Source organism: Micromesistius poutassou, assembly GCF_964030765.1.
Source record: "Micromesistius poutassou genome assembly, chromosome: 3".
NCBI lineage: Eukaryota > Metazoa > Chordata > Actinopteri > Gadiformes > Gadidae > Micromesistius > Micromesistius poutassou.
The window spans coordinates 4,431,009-4,445,999 of record NC_140273.1 but is presented as its reverse complement, the minus strand read 5'-3'; the positions used below and the strand labels follow the sequence as shown (position 1 = coordinate 4,445,999).

Below are 14,991 nucleotides of genomic sequence, written 5' to 3'. Positions count from 1 at the left end.
TCCTAGCACCTTTCATCTGTCCTAGCCCCCCCCATCTCTTTCCTAGCACCTCTCCTTGGTCCTAGCCCTCTCCTCTGTCATAGCCCCCCTCATCTTTCCTAGCACCTTTCCTCTGTCCTAGCCCCCCATCTCTTTCCTAGCACCTTCCTCTTTACTAGAACCTTGCCTCTGTCCTAGCCCCCCTATCTCTTTCCTAGCACCCTCCTCTTTACTAGAACCTTGCCTCTGTCCTAGCCCCCCCATCTCTTTCCTAGCACCTTTTCCCCTGTCTTAGCCCCCCTCCTCTTTCCTAGCCGGAGCTGAGGGGCGCGTGCACACATCCACGCAAATGCCAACCGAGCTAGCAGGTAGTCGTATTATATCCGTATACTACTATCCTCAGCAACAATATACAGTAGTTTTACTTTAATTTGCAGGATATTGGGATATTGCGCACGGATTAGTAACGTCGACTCGACAGTAGTGTGCCGCTATAAGGAGACACGGATAGGGTTTAAACAAATTAAGTTAGATCAAATCGTTTCGTCAGAGTGGAGACATCGACGGGGCGCCTGCTACGGCTGTAGACCGGACTCACTAGTTTGGCTCATGAAATAGCGACATAAAGAACCTCTTAAAACACCGGATAAACAGCCAACTGTTCGCCTTTCAGTTCCGCTGTCGGTACCAACATAGTATTCCACTGGTCAAGATCTTTCGAGCCTATATTAATATTTAAAAATATATATATATATATTATATATAGTTCATGTTATAATTGTACTGAATAAAGGAACTTACATTCTGTTTACACTCGTGACGTCATTAGTTACGGAGCGCTACTTCCGGCTATGACCAAAAATCGTAATTACCGTAGTATGTCAAATATGGTTTGTTTTCTTTCCTGTGTCTTGTTTTGTTGGATTGGTTTTTACATAATAAAGAATAACTTGCAGATTCTTGATATTTTTTTACGGTTGCACCTTGATAGACTATATAAGTATCCCCAATTAAACATTACTACTTTGTTCAGTTGCTAATTTATAGATATGAGTTTAGATCATCTAGAGATTTGGACTAAGACTTTATTCGCCACATGCTCATCTGTGTGCAGTGAAACGTGAGTATGCTACACAACATATATTAACAACATGTAACGGCCTATTTTAACACATATAACACATATATCACATATTACGGTGACAGCATTAATTTTCCTCCAGATCAGTAAAGTCCTCTGTATATTGATTATGCGTATGAGTATTAATGTAGGCCTACATGTAATTATTACCAGTGTTCCAAGATCTGCAGCCTATAAAAAGCTAATGGCTGGAAAATAGTTCTGGCATCAGTGGGCAACTGAGCATCCGATCCACAACTTTTGCCACGATGTAAAGTCTAAACGAACCAAATAAGTTTTGGTTGAAACAAACGTGTCACTCATGCACTCGTACTTTCGTACTTTCATGACTCAATGTATCAATATCAAACATAGTGATATATATTAAACATATTTATGAATGTGCAATTACTAAGGTAACTACGGTACTTCTGTCTCATACGGTAGCTAGCTACGATAGGCGGAAATGGGTCCGACCGTCTGCGAAGCTAGAGTAGCAACAAGCTAGTTGGCTACGCTACTTTCTTGCCTGACGTGTTCTTAGCAAGTTCCGTCAAAATTGTTCAATAACACCCATAGGTGTGTCGCATTTCATGCTGTGGTGCGACCCGAGTCGCCCTCCGACCAGAAATAAGATAACTAGAGGATCCCAGCCCTAAACCAGAGGTAGCAGTCCGAGAAGAACCATGGCTAGCCGCCTAGCCTTCCAAACCCAGCTCGCCTCCATCATGGAGGTGCTGGCTAACGCCGCGGTGGCGGAGATCTGTAAACTGGTGGACGACGACTACGCGGTGGTGAGCCTGCAGATGTCTCAGTGCCAGAGAGAGAACAAGGCGCTGAAGAGGAAGCTCCACCTGATGGAGCTCAAGATGGCCCGGGGCTTCGCCGAGCGGAGGCTGCGGGACAGCGCCGCCAGCATCGGCCGAAGCAGGGTGCACGTCGGCTCCAACGACCGCTTCAGATCCTCTTCGGCAGTATCAGGTAAAATAGAAACTGAATCACACTCCGGATGTCAAACTGGATCCAAGGTCGCTATCCCTGTCAAAACAAACCATCCCGTTTCGAGTAAATAGCTCGGATCGGCCTTTTATATAGTTCTTAGTGTTGTATTTCCCAAACTAGCCCCAAAGTATAGGCCTACGAGTCATCTTATGCGTACTTTTGGTCTATTATTCTAGTATAATCTAGTATTCGCCTAGTTCTATTACTCGCCGTCTATAATCAGCCTACTGTTATTTGTGTAAATTAAAAATCTGGTTTTCCTGAGGCACCATCGTAGGACAAACACCTGTGTCTCATAACTAATGGATGGGTCTGCGTCTTTGATGTAGCAGTGCACGGTTAGTACACAACACAGTGAACAGTACTGATCGTGGATTCGTCCGAGCCGTCGAAGCAGGGCAAACACAGGTGTAGCAGAAGCTCTCAACATTAGCATTGGGTAGGCAGGAGTTTTCTTGTCCAAGCGCCAGCGGTGTCTGTAGAATGTAGATCCCCAAGTCACATGATCCCAGAATGTCTTGATTCACATGTTCCTGTCTTGTCGAAAGAGCAGCTCCGAAAACAACCTTTTTAGAACGATCTGGAACCGATAATGTGATCGATGGTCAGTCAATCTAGAAATTAACGTTTGCGTTTAACAATTTATATTTGGCTTTGTTCAAAAAACGCAACTCTCAACTCGTTCTTTCCGAATCCAGTTGAAATTATAGCAAACTTATATAGCAAATTATCCTCTGAGAAAAGCCGTTCAGTTTTGTTTGTCCTTGTATACCGTTATAAAGTTGTTTTTTTTACCGATGTTTGACAGAGCAAGCTGGATCCCCAGAACTCTTCACAGGAAGAGAGGCTATGATTGGTCAAAAATGAACCAGGAGCGGTTCAAATATAAATTGTCTTAATCTGAGACAGGCACAGTCCACAACAACAGATATCCTCGCAGCTCATTTCACTCACTGTCTGCTGAATGGCTAAATCATAACAGCAACACCTTTTTGGTGTCAGACCTTGCTCACATTATTCGCCGTTTACAGCTCCTATTGCATTTCAAACAGCTGTAGACTTTGGGCCGTGCAACCTATGACCCATTGTGTGTTGGCTGGCCCTCCAGGTGTGGTGTTTGAGGGGCAGATGGACATGGTTCCTTGGCCCGGCGGAGCTGTGCCAGGAGCGGCCAGCAGAGAAACCACGACCTGCGACCTCCAGCAGGACACGGTAAGCAGAGTGGGCGCCACCCGGTGGCAGCGGCAGGAACCGCTGCTTGATGCCTCTAGCAACACAAAGGTGTTATGCTGAGCCGTTGTATGGACTGTTGTTTGATTGATATGATATGGAATACAAGTAACACCTTTATTGTGTGTGTGTAGTCTGCAGACGTAGAGCTGGTTGAAGCAGAGTTGGTGAAGCAGGAGAAGATGGAGGAGACGGAAGAGGAGGTGCAGGAGGAGGTGCAGCTCATCAGAGCAGATGGTGAGTCGCTGGTCTCTCTCTGGGTTCTGCTCCCGTTCTTAAACTAGAGCAGAGCTCTGTGGGTCAGACAGTGTTTCAGTAGCCAATAGAAGCAAAGCCCTGTGTTAGACAGTGTTTCAGTAGCCAATAGAAGCCGTGCTGACCGTTGTGTGGGTCTTCAGGTCAGCTGGAGAGAGGACCTGGTGGAGGCCGGGTCCAGCGGAGCAGCCGCCCTCAGCAGGAGGTCCAGGCAGCCTATCGCCACAATGAGTGTCCGGACCCCGCCCCGTCGGCCAGCACCAGAGGAGTGGAGGTCAGTGGCTCCTCTCCTCTCCTTAAAGCCCAGCTCAGGGCCCACGGCCCCCGCGCCCCGCTGCACCCTCCCCCTCCTCTAGACCCCCTCCTGGCCTCTAGTCAAGTGACAAACGGCGACGCGCTAGTGGGGCAGTTTTGTGGCGAGGCCCTGGAAGACCCAACTTCCGCAGTGAGTCGACCGTCATGTTCATACTCTGTGGCGAGCGCCTTTCCCTCGACATGTGGCGGCAATGGGTGGAGCGGCGGGCGTTCGGCCGAGGGTTCGGATCCTGTCCCTCCCCGGCCCTCGGGCCCCCAGGAGAAGGCGCTTCGCCCAGAGAGGCTGTTTGTCTGCACCTTCTGCTGGAAGGCCTTCAACAGACCCAAGAAGCTAGAGATCCACCAGCGCATCCACACGGGCGAGAAACCCTTCAGCTGCCCCACGTGTGGCAAGATGTTCTCTGAGGCGGGCAACCTGAAGAAGCACCAGAGGGTGCACAGCGGAGACACGTACAGCTGCTACCTGTGTGGCAAAGGATTCGCCTGGATACGCAACCTGAAGGCCCACCAGAGGAAGAGCCACCCAGAGATCCTTGTGGACCAGGAGAGCTGAGCCCACAGCAGCGCCACAGCTGGAGACTCTGGTCCACCTACTCTGGCCCAACACACAGCTGACCTTTTAGGGACCACTGGAGCAAGGGTCCATGGCTTCTGTGGTGTATTTCTATCTTTTATTCATGGCTGGAGATCCATTACCCACTGGATAACTGACATGGTCCGAAGGGAGGTGGATAATGAAGGTCTTTCCATCTGAGGTCATCCTGTGTTTTGGTGTCTTGTTGAATATGTAGTGTCTGAGATCAGCTGGTCTTACAAACCCTGACTCTGTCAACCCAACCAATGTCCTCAGTTAAACTGTCCCTGATCTTCAGGGAGGTCTTCAGAGGTTGCCATGCCAGCTGTGGTTTTCCTGTGGAAGAAGCACCGTGCCATTCACAAAATTCACAAAATGTCTGCCATAACCGATGGTAACTATTCAAGCCATGGCATCAGACTCGGGGTTGGACCTGCCTGGCAAAACATAACTCTTTAGTGGTTACAGATGATTGCAATAAGACTAAGTACAATGCTTTCCAGAAACCGCCTGCTGACTTTGCTAGGGAGTTAACCAGCCACTTTTCACATTCAACATTGCTTATTGGAAGCTCATACTCTGTGACGGTACTAGCTTAACAAAAGCATCAAATTCAGCGTTAACTGGAACCTTGGGGATAGGACCTCCCACCCCTCCTAGAACTCTCAAAAACACACATTTTAAATGCCATGGTGTTGGACTAGGAGCTGAAATAAGGCATTACCCTACACCCTAAAGAGGGGCCGACCTCTGATGAAACCAACAGGGCAACAGCACCCCCAGGGACACAAGTCAATGACACTTGGTGACATCACAACTAAGGCTAGTGACCTCACAACTAAGGCTTGTGCCGTCACCTGCAGCCATTCGGAACTGTTCTGCCAAATAACATGTTTCTGTCAGTTGAAAAATGTCTTATAGCCACTGTATTTGAAACTTCCGATACACATTAGTAGTCTTAACCAATATCATTTGTCGTGTTTTTTTCTGGATCTTTTACTTTTGTTTGGATAGTACATTTTACATTACCAGCATAGTTTACTGGTTCAAATTCTTAATTATGAAGTAGATAGTCTGTCAATATTGTTCCACAATGGTTTTGTTTCCTGAATGTTTTCAATTTCACCAGTGATAATGTTGGTAATTTAGTGCTTCATCAGTCATCAGTTCAATTGGGTAAAGTTGAACTTCTGACTTCCAGATGTGTTCTTCCACTGATCAAACTGGTGGTGTCCCCATAAAAAGGACCCATGATATTCTCCTCCAGCTGGTTAGCTAACTTTGTTCTTAGGATATGTGGTCGCTACAATACCTTGTCTACCTAGCCATGCTAATGTGCTGATGAGGAGATGCAGTCAGTACAAGAGACTTCCCAAGGGTTAACCAAGTGCCTGTAAAGGCCCATTGGTGCTAGGCGTGGCTTTGAACCAGATCTCGGCTCCTCTGAAGACCACGGGAGAGGCCTGTGGATGCACAGCTAACATGCTGTTGGGTATCAATAGCATGTTATGCTGTCATGCTGGCCACTAGTTGGCATCACTATGAAAAAAATATGAGAACATTGGATTAAAAAATATTATTTTAAGATAAATATTCTATCTCAAGTTTTACTTCCATGCAAGGTTTTGATCCATGAACATCTCAGGATAACGGGTTAGATGTAAAACTACCAAGTTTCCAGTGGAAACTTCCAAGCAGCAGCTACAGGACACAGGGCTAGCTGCAGCTATCTGTTTATCTACTACTTATAGGTAGCAGGTTAGCTCGTCATGGCTACTAGGTTATCTGCTACTCATGCATAGAAGGTTAGCTAGCCATAGCTACCAGGTTAGCTGTGCATGGCTACCAGGTTATCTACTACTTGTCCATAGGAGGTTAGCTAGCAGGTTAGTTATCACTCATGTGGTTAGCAGGTTGGATTCTACTCATGTGGGTAGATACTAATGTTTATCAGGTTATCTATTCATTGTTGGCAGGATAGCTACTGCTCATGTGGAGTGGAGTGGTGCATTTTTGTAATGATCAAATGATCGTGTGTAGATGGATGTCCTTATCTTTACACTTTTCATATGCAAAAAAATGCTGGGAATAAAATATGTTCAATAAAAATGGTCTTTTTTAATATAATGGCTTTCATCAAGTGGATGTCTTCTAAAGTGATCAATTAATAAAGTCTGTTAGTATACACCTCCAACAATTTACCAAAGCAGAACCTTTTCCAAGATCCAGAATACACCAACAAACTGCCTAATGATTTCCACCAGCATAGCATCTTCTTCACTGGGACAGTTTCAATGCAGGCAGATGTGGATCATGTTGCAGATGCGTTGTAAGAGGTTATGGTCGCAATAATATTCAGACCCTGAAATGTGTTCCAGGGTCAGTGCAGTATTATGAGTACCCATGGTGCATCTGGTTGAACCAGAGTTATGACGGCGTGTAGACCAGTACTTAGTGTAGACAGTAATTCACTCTCCCTTACTCAGCATCATGTCGGCAAGGACCTAAAAAAATCAACCCGCCCTACTGTACTGCATTGATTTGTAGTGTTCAAAAATCAACAGATGCCCAAATATGATTGTATGTTTTTGATTGACAGGAAGTTGCGTGTGTAGAAGCAATTTTTTATTGATTCGATAATTTCAATCTAACGCATCAAAATGTATTAATAAATATGCCTTTCCTTGTTTACTTTAAGCCTCTTCCCAAGGGCTGACTTACGGAGACTAGATATACGGATAGATGATTGTTTGACCAAAAGGTTTCAACTGATGTTAATAGACTGATATAGCCCTGATAAGCACTGCTGTTTACATTGAGGGTAAATTAATCTGACCAGACTTAACAGCCACCATCGGCATTCTACACTCCTGTGCGTCACGTCTGATCTCTCTGGGTGCATTGTGTCTGATGTTTGATCTCTGTGCCTCTCTGCGGTAGAAGGAGGAGGAGCCTGACGTGACACGAGTGAAGCAGGAGGCGGGGCTAGAGTCTCCAGACCACGCCCAACCCACACTCATCATACAAGAGGGTGAGGAAGTGTGTGTGTGTGTGGGGTTTTAATGTAACAAGTGTAGTGATTATAGAAAAGATTCCTCTGACTTTACGGATGGAACATGTTTCTCTCACAGGATTGGTGGAATCCAGTACAGACGACTACAAAGCCAGCCTTTCATTGGACGGTGTCAGCCAGCCGGCCCAGGAGCTCCAGGAATGTGGGCAGGGCTTCTCAGAGGTCAGCTTTGACCCCTCGTCTCTGTGGACCTATGGGGGGGTGGGTCTGAGTGGGGGGGTGGGTCTTCCAAGGCCCTCCTCCCCCTCCAGCCCACTGAACAGGACCCTAGTGGCTGGCCCTCCCAATGGATTGGCTGCTGCTGGTTCCGGTGGGCTGGGATTGGCTGCTGCTGGTTCCGGTGGGCTGGGATTGGCTGCTGCTGGTTCCGGTGGGCTGGGATTGGCTGCTGGGGGTTCTAGTGGGCTGGGATTAGCTGTTTCTAGTGGCAGGGGATTGGCCTCTGCGGGTTCTAGTGGCAGGGGATTGGCTTCTGCTGGTTCTAGTGGCAGGGGATTGGCTTCTGCTGGTTCTAGTGGGCTGGGATTGGGAGTAGGCGGTTGTACTAATTTCCACTCCAGAGCCCCATTTCTGTCCCAGGAGTCCCCTTCCCCTTCCATCCAGGCTGTCCTCAGGGGTCAGGGGTCACAATACGTGGCTCAGAGTCTGGACCCATCAGGGTCCAGGGGGGGGTCGTCCGCGGCCCGACGCCCCAGCCCCACCAAGCGGGCCTGGGCCTGCAGCTTCTGTGGGAAAGCCTTCCGCTCCCCGGCCAACCTGGAGTCCCACCTGCGCACGCACACCGGGGAGCGGCCCTATGGCTGCACCGTGTGTGGCAAGAAGTTCTCCCAGCTATGGAACCTGAAAATCCATGGGAACACCCACACTGGCGAGAGGCCTTACCAGTGTCCCCTCTGTCCTGAGAGGTTCTCAGACCCCAGCAACCTCAAGAAGCACCAGAGAAGACATCACCCCACGACTTAGACCACCCCTAGACCTAGACCACCCCCCACCCAGACCCACAACACCCCTAGACCCACAACACCCCACTCCTAAATCAGAACACCCCTAGACCCACAATACCCCTACACCTAGACCCACACCCAGACCACCCCCTCACCTAGAACCACACCACCCCTACACCTGAAAACAGAACACCCCTAGACCAACACCACCCCTACACCTAGACCAACACCACCCCTACACTGAGACCCAGACCCACACCACTCCCACACCTAGAGGTCACACTGGAGGTCACCAGGGTAGAGATCAGCAGCCCAGAGGTCCTCAGGGTGGACAGCCCAGAGGTCCAAACCAGCATGGCCAACAGCAGGTCACATGTCTAAGTTTCTTAGACTGGGTCGAGATCCGGTTGGGTCGTGCCCTGACACTCAGAAAATCAAGGGCTCTCGTTCAAATGAAAGGATTGCCAATTCTGCTGTGCTCAGGGTGTTCTGAGTCTGGGGAGGTCAGAGTGTTCTGAGAGTGAGGTGGTGAGCTGTTCTGAGGACAGAATGTTCTGAGAGTCAGATGGTCAGAGTGTTCTGAGATTGAGGCGGTCAGAGTGTTCTGAGAGTCAGATGGTCAGAGTGTTCTGAGAGTGAGGTAGTCAGAGTGTTCTGAGAGTCAGATGGTCAGAGTGTTCTGAGAGTGAGGTAGTCAGTGTTCTGAGAGTCAGATGGTCAGAGTGTTCTGAGAGTGAGGCGGTCAGGGTGTTCTGAGAGTGAAGTGTTCGGAGAGTGGGACGGTCAGAGAGTTCTGAGTGATGTAGTCAGACCATTCTGAGAGTGAGGCGGTCAGAGTGTTCTGAGAGTAAGGCGGTCAGAGTGTTCTGAGAGTAAGGCGGTCATAGTGTTCTGAGAGTGAGGTGGTCAGAGTGTTCTGAGAGTAAGGCGGTCAGAGTGTTCTGAGAGTAAGGCGGTCATAGTGTTCTGAGAGTGAGGTGGTCAGAGTGTTCTGAGAGTAAGGCGGTCAGAGTGTTCTAAGAGTAAGGCGGTCATAGTGTTCTGAGAGTGAGGTGGTCAGAGTGTTCTGAGAGTCAGGTGGTTCCCCCTGACGAAAGGTCAGAAGCCAACGTTTAACCGTGCCCCAATTCAGGAAATGTGATCCAACTGGGAGGTGGTTCAATGTCAGAGTTTAGAACGGTTTTCAGTTTCCCAGTGGATCACTATAGTGTTGCATCAGTTCCAGCGTGCAGACTAGCTCCTGGAGGCAGGCTTCCAACAAACTTTTTAACTGTTTTTTCAAAATGTACCGACTTTGTGTTTTTTTTAATGATGTTTTTTCATTAATATATGCTTGCAGTTGAGTTTTTTATATTTCCGATATGACATTACCATGGTACCCGATTATATTTTACATTCTTTAATTATTTTTAAGAAAGTATATATGATGTGTGAATAATGACTAATTTGGATGGATAGATTGGTTCGTTATTCACCCCCTAGAAATATGGGAAAATTCATGGAGGGATTTTATTGTGTCACATGTTTGTAAATTTGATCTGTGAAGACAAAATGATTAAACATGTTTTAAAAAACAAAAATGATGTGCCAATTTGTGGTTATTCTAAGATCGCTTCATAAGAGTTTTGAGAAGTAAAATTACAAAGTTGTGACACAATATTAAGATGTATTAAGATGCCTTACTTTATCTGTAACATTACAAAAAGATAATTTCAGCCAATAGGAAGGCAGGATAGTCTTAGGGGTCAAGGTGTAGACTGCCCCCTACCTGCTCTTCTTGACCTTTACTTAAACCTTACTGTTAGGAAAGCTATATTGCTAAGCTACAATACTGAATAGTAAATAGCTGACCGATCAGAATGAAGATCTTTGGTTAAAGGGGCACTGTCATTAAGAACTGTTTCCTACTTGTAAACATTTCTGTCTGCAGCAGCAACTCGTGGAAATGTTGGGACCATTGAGACCTATTTGGACACAAATCCTGGATTGATGACCACAATATTCCAACATTTCCAGGGTTCATGTTGGAAGCTGTGATTATTTCACAACACAGTAGTACTGCTCTATTATAAACCATTAGTCCCCTGGAAGCAGAGGAAACCTCTGAGTATAGAGTCCTCTGGTCAAGGTGTATAGAGTTGAGTCTATGAGTAAAGAGTAATCTGCCCCCTTCTCCCTCTCCTTGTCTAGACTGCTGGTTTACAAGATTCTCTGATGACCCCTGATCTCTCTCCTTGTCTAGGCTCCTGCAGACCCCCAGGTCAAGCTATCAGAAGAGCCCTGCACTACTATCTCTGCCCACAAGGGGGCCACAGACACCAACACGCAGTCCAAGGACTCCACTTCCCAGCGGCCCGGCAGTGAGGCTGCGGCCTCAGAGTGCTCTGTGTTGGACCTGGAGGCTTTCTTCACCCGCTGGACCCCCGACTCAGGAGCCCCGCCCACTGCTCCTCCCTCCTTCAGCACAGAGGAGCTGCTGGAGGAGGAGGAGGTGGTCCTAGTAGGGGAAGACCACCATCCTCCACGTAGGAGGAGAGGGTTCAGCCAGAGGAGCTCTAGAATACACACCAATCACAGCCCTTCTCCAGGTAAATGCACCAATCACAGCCCTTCCCCAGGTAGAGACCAATCACTGCCCTTCCCCAAATACACAGACTAATCAAAGCCTTTACCCAGGTAAATAGACCTATCACAGCCCTTCTCCAGGTTAATAGACTTATCATAGACCTTCTCAAGGTAAATAGACCTATCACAGCCCTTCTCCAGGTAAATAGACCAATCACAGCCCGTCTCCAGGTAAACAGACCACACCCATCACCAGATAAATTGACCACACCCCTACCCCATATAATTTGACCACACCCCTTCCCCAGATAAATAGACAGGAAGAGGAAGTACATGGTACATACTACTTTGGAGGGCTGTATCCGAGCCCGTCTACGGAGAGCCTTGGCACTCTCTATTGAGCCCCATTGTATCAAACTTGGTTGCAGTTCAATATAGATTATAGTTCAAAAGTCGAATGGATGAATACTTATGTCCTTTCGATTTCTTACAGTTTGGGCCGTTGTTTGCCGTACACGCTAGCATTCTACTAATGAATGAGGATTGGTCAGGGAAGGACTTGCGACTGATTACGACCAGAGACCCCTCTTGATGGCATCTGAAGCTGAAGCAGAATCAGAAACATTATCTTAAGGACTTTCCGTCAAAGTTAATTGTTATATATTATATGTATATATATTATATATATATATTATATATGCGGAAGTGCCAAAGTGACTCAGACTAATAAACCTGAGCGTATCATCTTACCCCCCCTTTTGAATGTGACTTTCAAATTACTTGACAAAAAATTACACCCTGAGAAAAGTGGAATTTGAGGGTGAAACCCCGGCGACTCCCGATTTTGAAATTAAACCACAAAGTAAGCCGGCTGGTTTAAATACAGATAATCTTTACTTGTTGTTGGAGAGCCGGAGGTGTTGACCACGATCTGTTCACAGGTACCTCGCTGTCTATATCATCACGGATACAGGCCCCACCCCCACAACTCACCTGGAGCAGGGCGGCGGCCATGATGAGAACCACGCAGACTCAGTCGCTGCAGCACGTGCGTCATGGCAACAGGTCCGCCCATCGTGTTTTACATTCCTCTCAGAACCCGCTTACCACTAACGCCAACGCTGGACTTGTTAGCGATGTTGGCCATCGCGCTGGAACACTGAATCGCCGTTTTGCCCATTTCCCCAGTTTTCCCCCAGCGGGTCTACCAGCCAGAGGCAGCGAAGGGAAGGGGCTGAGCAGTGATGGCTTGGGGCTAGATGGGGTTAGCATTGGGCTCGATGGTGTTAGCATTGGGCTATCTAATGTTAACATGGGGCTGGGTGGTATTAGCATGGGGATGGATGGCATTAGCGGGGGGCTAGGTGGGGTTAGCTCGAGGCTAGGTGGTGGAAGTTTAGGACAAGATGGTGTTAGCATTGGGTTGGATGGTGTAAGCATGGAGTTAGATAGTGTTAGCACTGGGCTAGGCGGTGTTAGCATGGGGCTAGGTGGTGACAGCGGGGGGATAGAGGACGTTAGCGGGGGCCTAGATGGTATTAGCTCCAGGCTAGGTGGTGGTAGCCGCAGGAGGAACTACGTGTGCCGGGCCTGTGGGAAGGCCTTCTCCGGGCTGTCCAACCTGGAGGCCCACCAGCGGGTCCACACGGGGGAGAAGCCCTTCAGCTGCTCCACCTGCGGCAAGCGCTTCTCGGAGGCCGGGAACCTGAAGAAGCACCAGCGAGTCCACACCGGGGACAAGCCCTACAGCTGCCAGCGCTGTGGGAAGCGCTTCGCCTGGGTCTGCAATCTGAGGACCCACCAGCAGACTGGAGCCGGCTGTGGTTCCGGTCCGGTCGGGGAGGATCTGGATCAGCTGGCACAGTAACACCCAGGGGCCTAAAGACTCAAATATAACCTCAGGAACAAAGACATTAAGCTATTACATTATTATTTAACACATTCAAATTGTATTTATTTTCGAAGTAGGCTTACCACACCAACAATTTAAAGAGAACTGTCAATCTCTGCTATTTTATATTATAAGAGGGTACTGCTTCATAGGTCAATTCCCGATCCGACTCTGTTGGATCAGGAATGTATCTGCATTGATCAACTCTGTATCTGCCATTGGTCCCGAACGATTTTCTGCACAACACGTTTTGCAGTACTCTCTCTTATATTAGAAAATAGCCCAGCGTGCCTGTTCCCATGTAGCCTCTAGGTGGCAGCCAACACATAAATGTAGTCTTTACAGGAAACCTAACCTTTGAGCTATTTATAACATTTTAAATCCTTCTGGTGGTTAATTTTGGGTGAGGCTGTATTAATGGCTTCCTCCATTTAACATTCCTGGTGATGCTCGTCCCGTGAATCTTTCACATGCACAACTCGATAACAACTCGTCACTTAATAGAGGAAAAAAAACGAAGGAGTTTTACTGAAGTTCAGGCTCAGTTCATTTGATCTCACAGGGTAGGCTATTTATATCTGTGATGAATTCCAGAAGGTTAGGGTTTGATTTTTAAGTCAGAATTCTGAGAATAAAATAAGTCTGAATTCTGACTTTATTCTCAGAATTCTGACCTTAAACTCAGAACTAACTTTTTTTTTACGTGGTCCTAATCCTCTACCGTCTACTGACCCCCTGGAAAACACAAAAATGTGCTTTCATCTGACTTCTTCGGACAGCGTGAGGTTCCTGTGCTGTAAATCGCAGAGTGACTGAGTGAACCTGGTTCCTTCTTTAGCCTGTGAGATTAAAGTCTGAATTCTGACTTTTATCTTATAATTCTGACTTTGTTCACAGACTTCTGTCTGTTCTCAGAATTCTGATTTAAATCTCAGAATTCTGACTTAAATCTTAAGAATTCAGATTTAAATCTCAGATTTCGGATTTAAATCTCAGTTTTCAGATTTAGATCTCAGAATTCGAATATTCATCTCAGAATTCTGACTTTAACTCAGAATTTTGACTTTATTCTCAGAATTCGGATTTTAACCTCAGAACAAAAAAAATCCACATGTGGCCCTTATGCTCTTACGTCGAACCCAGTCTACCTAATCATGAGTTGATTATTTTCATTCCAAAATAAAAAAAAGTATAAATCAAATTTTCTATTTTCTAGTATGTATTATTTTGTATACAGTCAGTAGGCTACTACAAGAAGCAACATACCATTTATTATTCAGCCCAGCACCTGATGTAGTATTTGTTAGCCAAGAGTTAGCCAAAATGTGAAGCATGTGATCGACTAGCTACGAAGTGAAGTGAGGGTAACACACCGTTCCATTTTTGTGAACATTGTATCTTAATAAAAATATGCACATATTGATTGGTGCAGAAATACATTTGGAGATCCCTTTCATGTTCAACAAGGGACGTTTTTCACCTGCCTCATAATTTCGGTGTAACTCGAAATTGCATACCTCTGACGCTACTTTAGTTGTGTCATTATCAGAGTTTACCCGTCATTTTAGTACCTTTTGATAAACAGGCGAGCATTTCAGCTAATCTATTCAGGGTTATTTACCCACATTAATAAAATAATCGATTGTTTGGCAATTTTCATAAAATGTTCATTCTTTAGAAGAAACAGATTCGCCATGGCTAAATCCTATCCTCACAAAATTTGATAATATTTTCCTTTTTTTTTCTATCATCGGAGATGAATGTGTGTTCGCGAAGCTCAGCCAGTGTGATGGATCCGGAACTCCAGCTGGAGGGTAAACAGAAGAACACGCGGTCATGCTCTCTTGTATTTCTACCGTCTCTGGTCTAATTTACTTGAAAAAAGGAAGAAACCACAAGTTCACTTTATTGGGCTATTATTTCGCTGCCACCTTAAAGGTACATTGTGTAATTTTTTCTCCCATCTAGTGGTTAAATTTTATTTCGCATTTAAACGGATATGCTCTCTAGCGCCTCGCGTTTTCAAATGTGCGTTGCAACCTG

The 14,991-nt window shown here is 46.6% G+C and overlaps 1 protein-coding gene across 2 annotated transcripts; it reads left to right on the top strand.

Annotated features, from left to right (window-relative positions):
* The first annotated feature begins 1,588 nt into the window (after positions 1 to 1,588).
* Positions 1,589 to 13,806, top strand: LOC311340155 (uncharacterized protein). 2 transcript variants are annotated; one of them, XM_084465031.1, is made up of 8 exons: positions 1,589 to 2,080; positions 3,210 to 3,313; positions 3,466 to 3,568; positions 3,730 to 3,860; positions 7,419 to 7,506; positions 7,607 to 7,710; positions 10,735 to 11,080; positions 11,999 to 13,806. In XM_084465031.1, the coding sequence occupies exons 1-8, from the start codon at positions 1,786 to 1,788 to the stop codon at positions 12,922 to 12,924; spliced, it is 2,097 nt and encodes a 698-aa protein (XP_084321157.1). In that variant the 5' UTR covers positions 1,589 to 1,785; the 3' UTR covers positions 12,925 to 13,806. The 2 variants fall into 2 exon arrangements, with proteins under 2 accessions (XP_084321157.1, XP_084321156.1); XM_084465030.1 differs by having other exon boundaries at positions 7,416 to 7,506.
* The last annotated feature ends 1,185 nt before the right edge of the window (positions 13,807 to 14,991 follow it).

Coding starts and splice junctions, on each gene's coding strand:
- LOC311340155 (XM_084465030.1), top strand. CDS start 1,786: ATGGCTAGCCGCCTAGCCTTCCAAACCCAGCTCGCCTCCATCATGGAG. Junction 3,314..3,465: donor GCGACCTCCAGCAGGACACG/GTAAGCAGAGTG, acceptor GTGTGTGTGTAG/TCTGCAGACGTAGAGCTGGT. Junction 7,711..10,734: donor GTGGGCAGGGCTTCTCAGAG/GTCAGCTTTGAC, acceptor CTCCTTGTCTAG/GCTCCTGCAGACCCCCAGGT.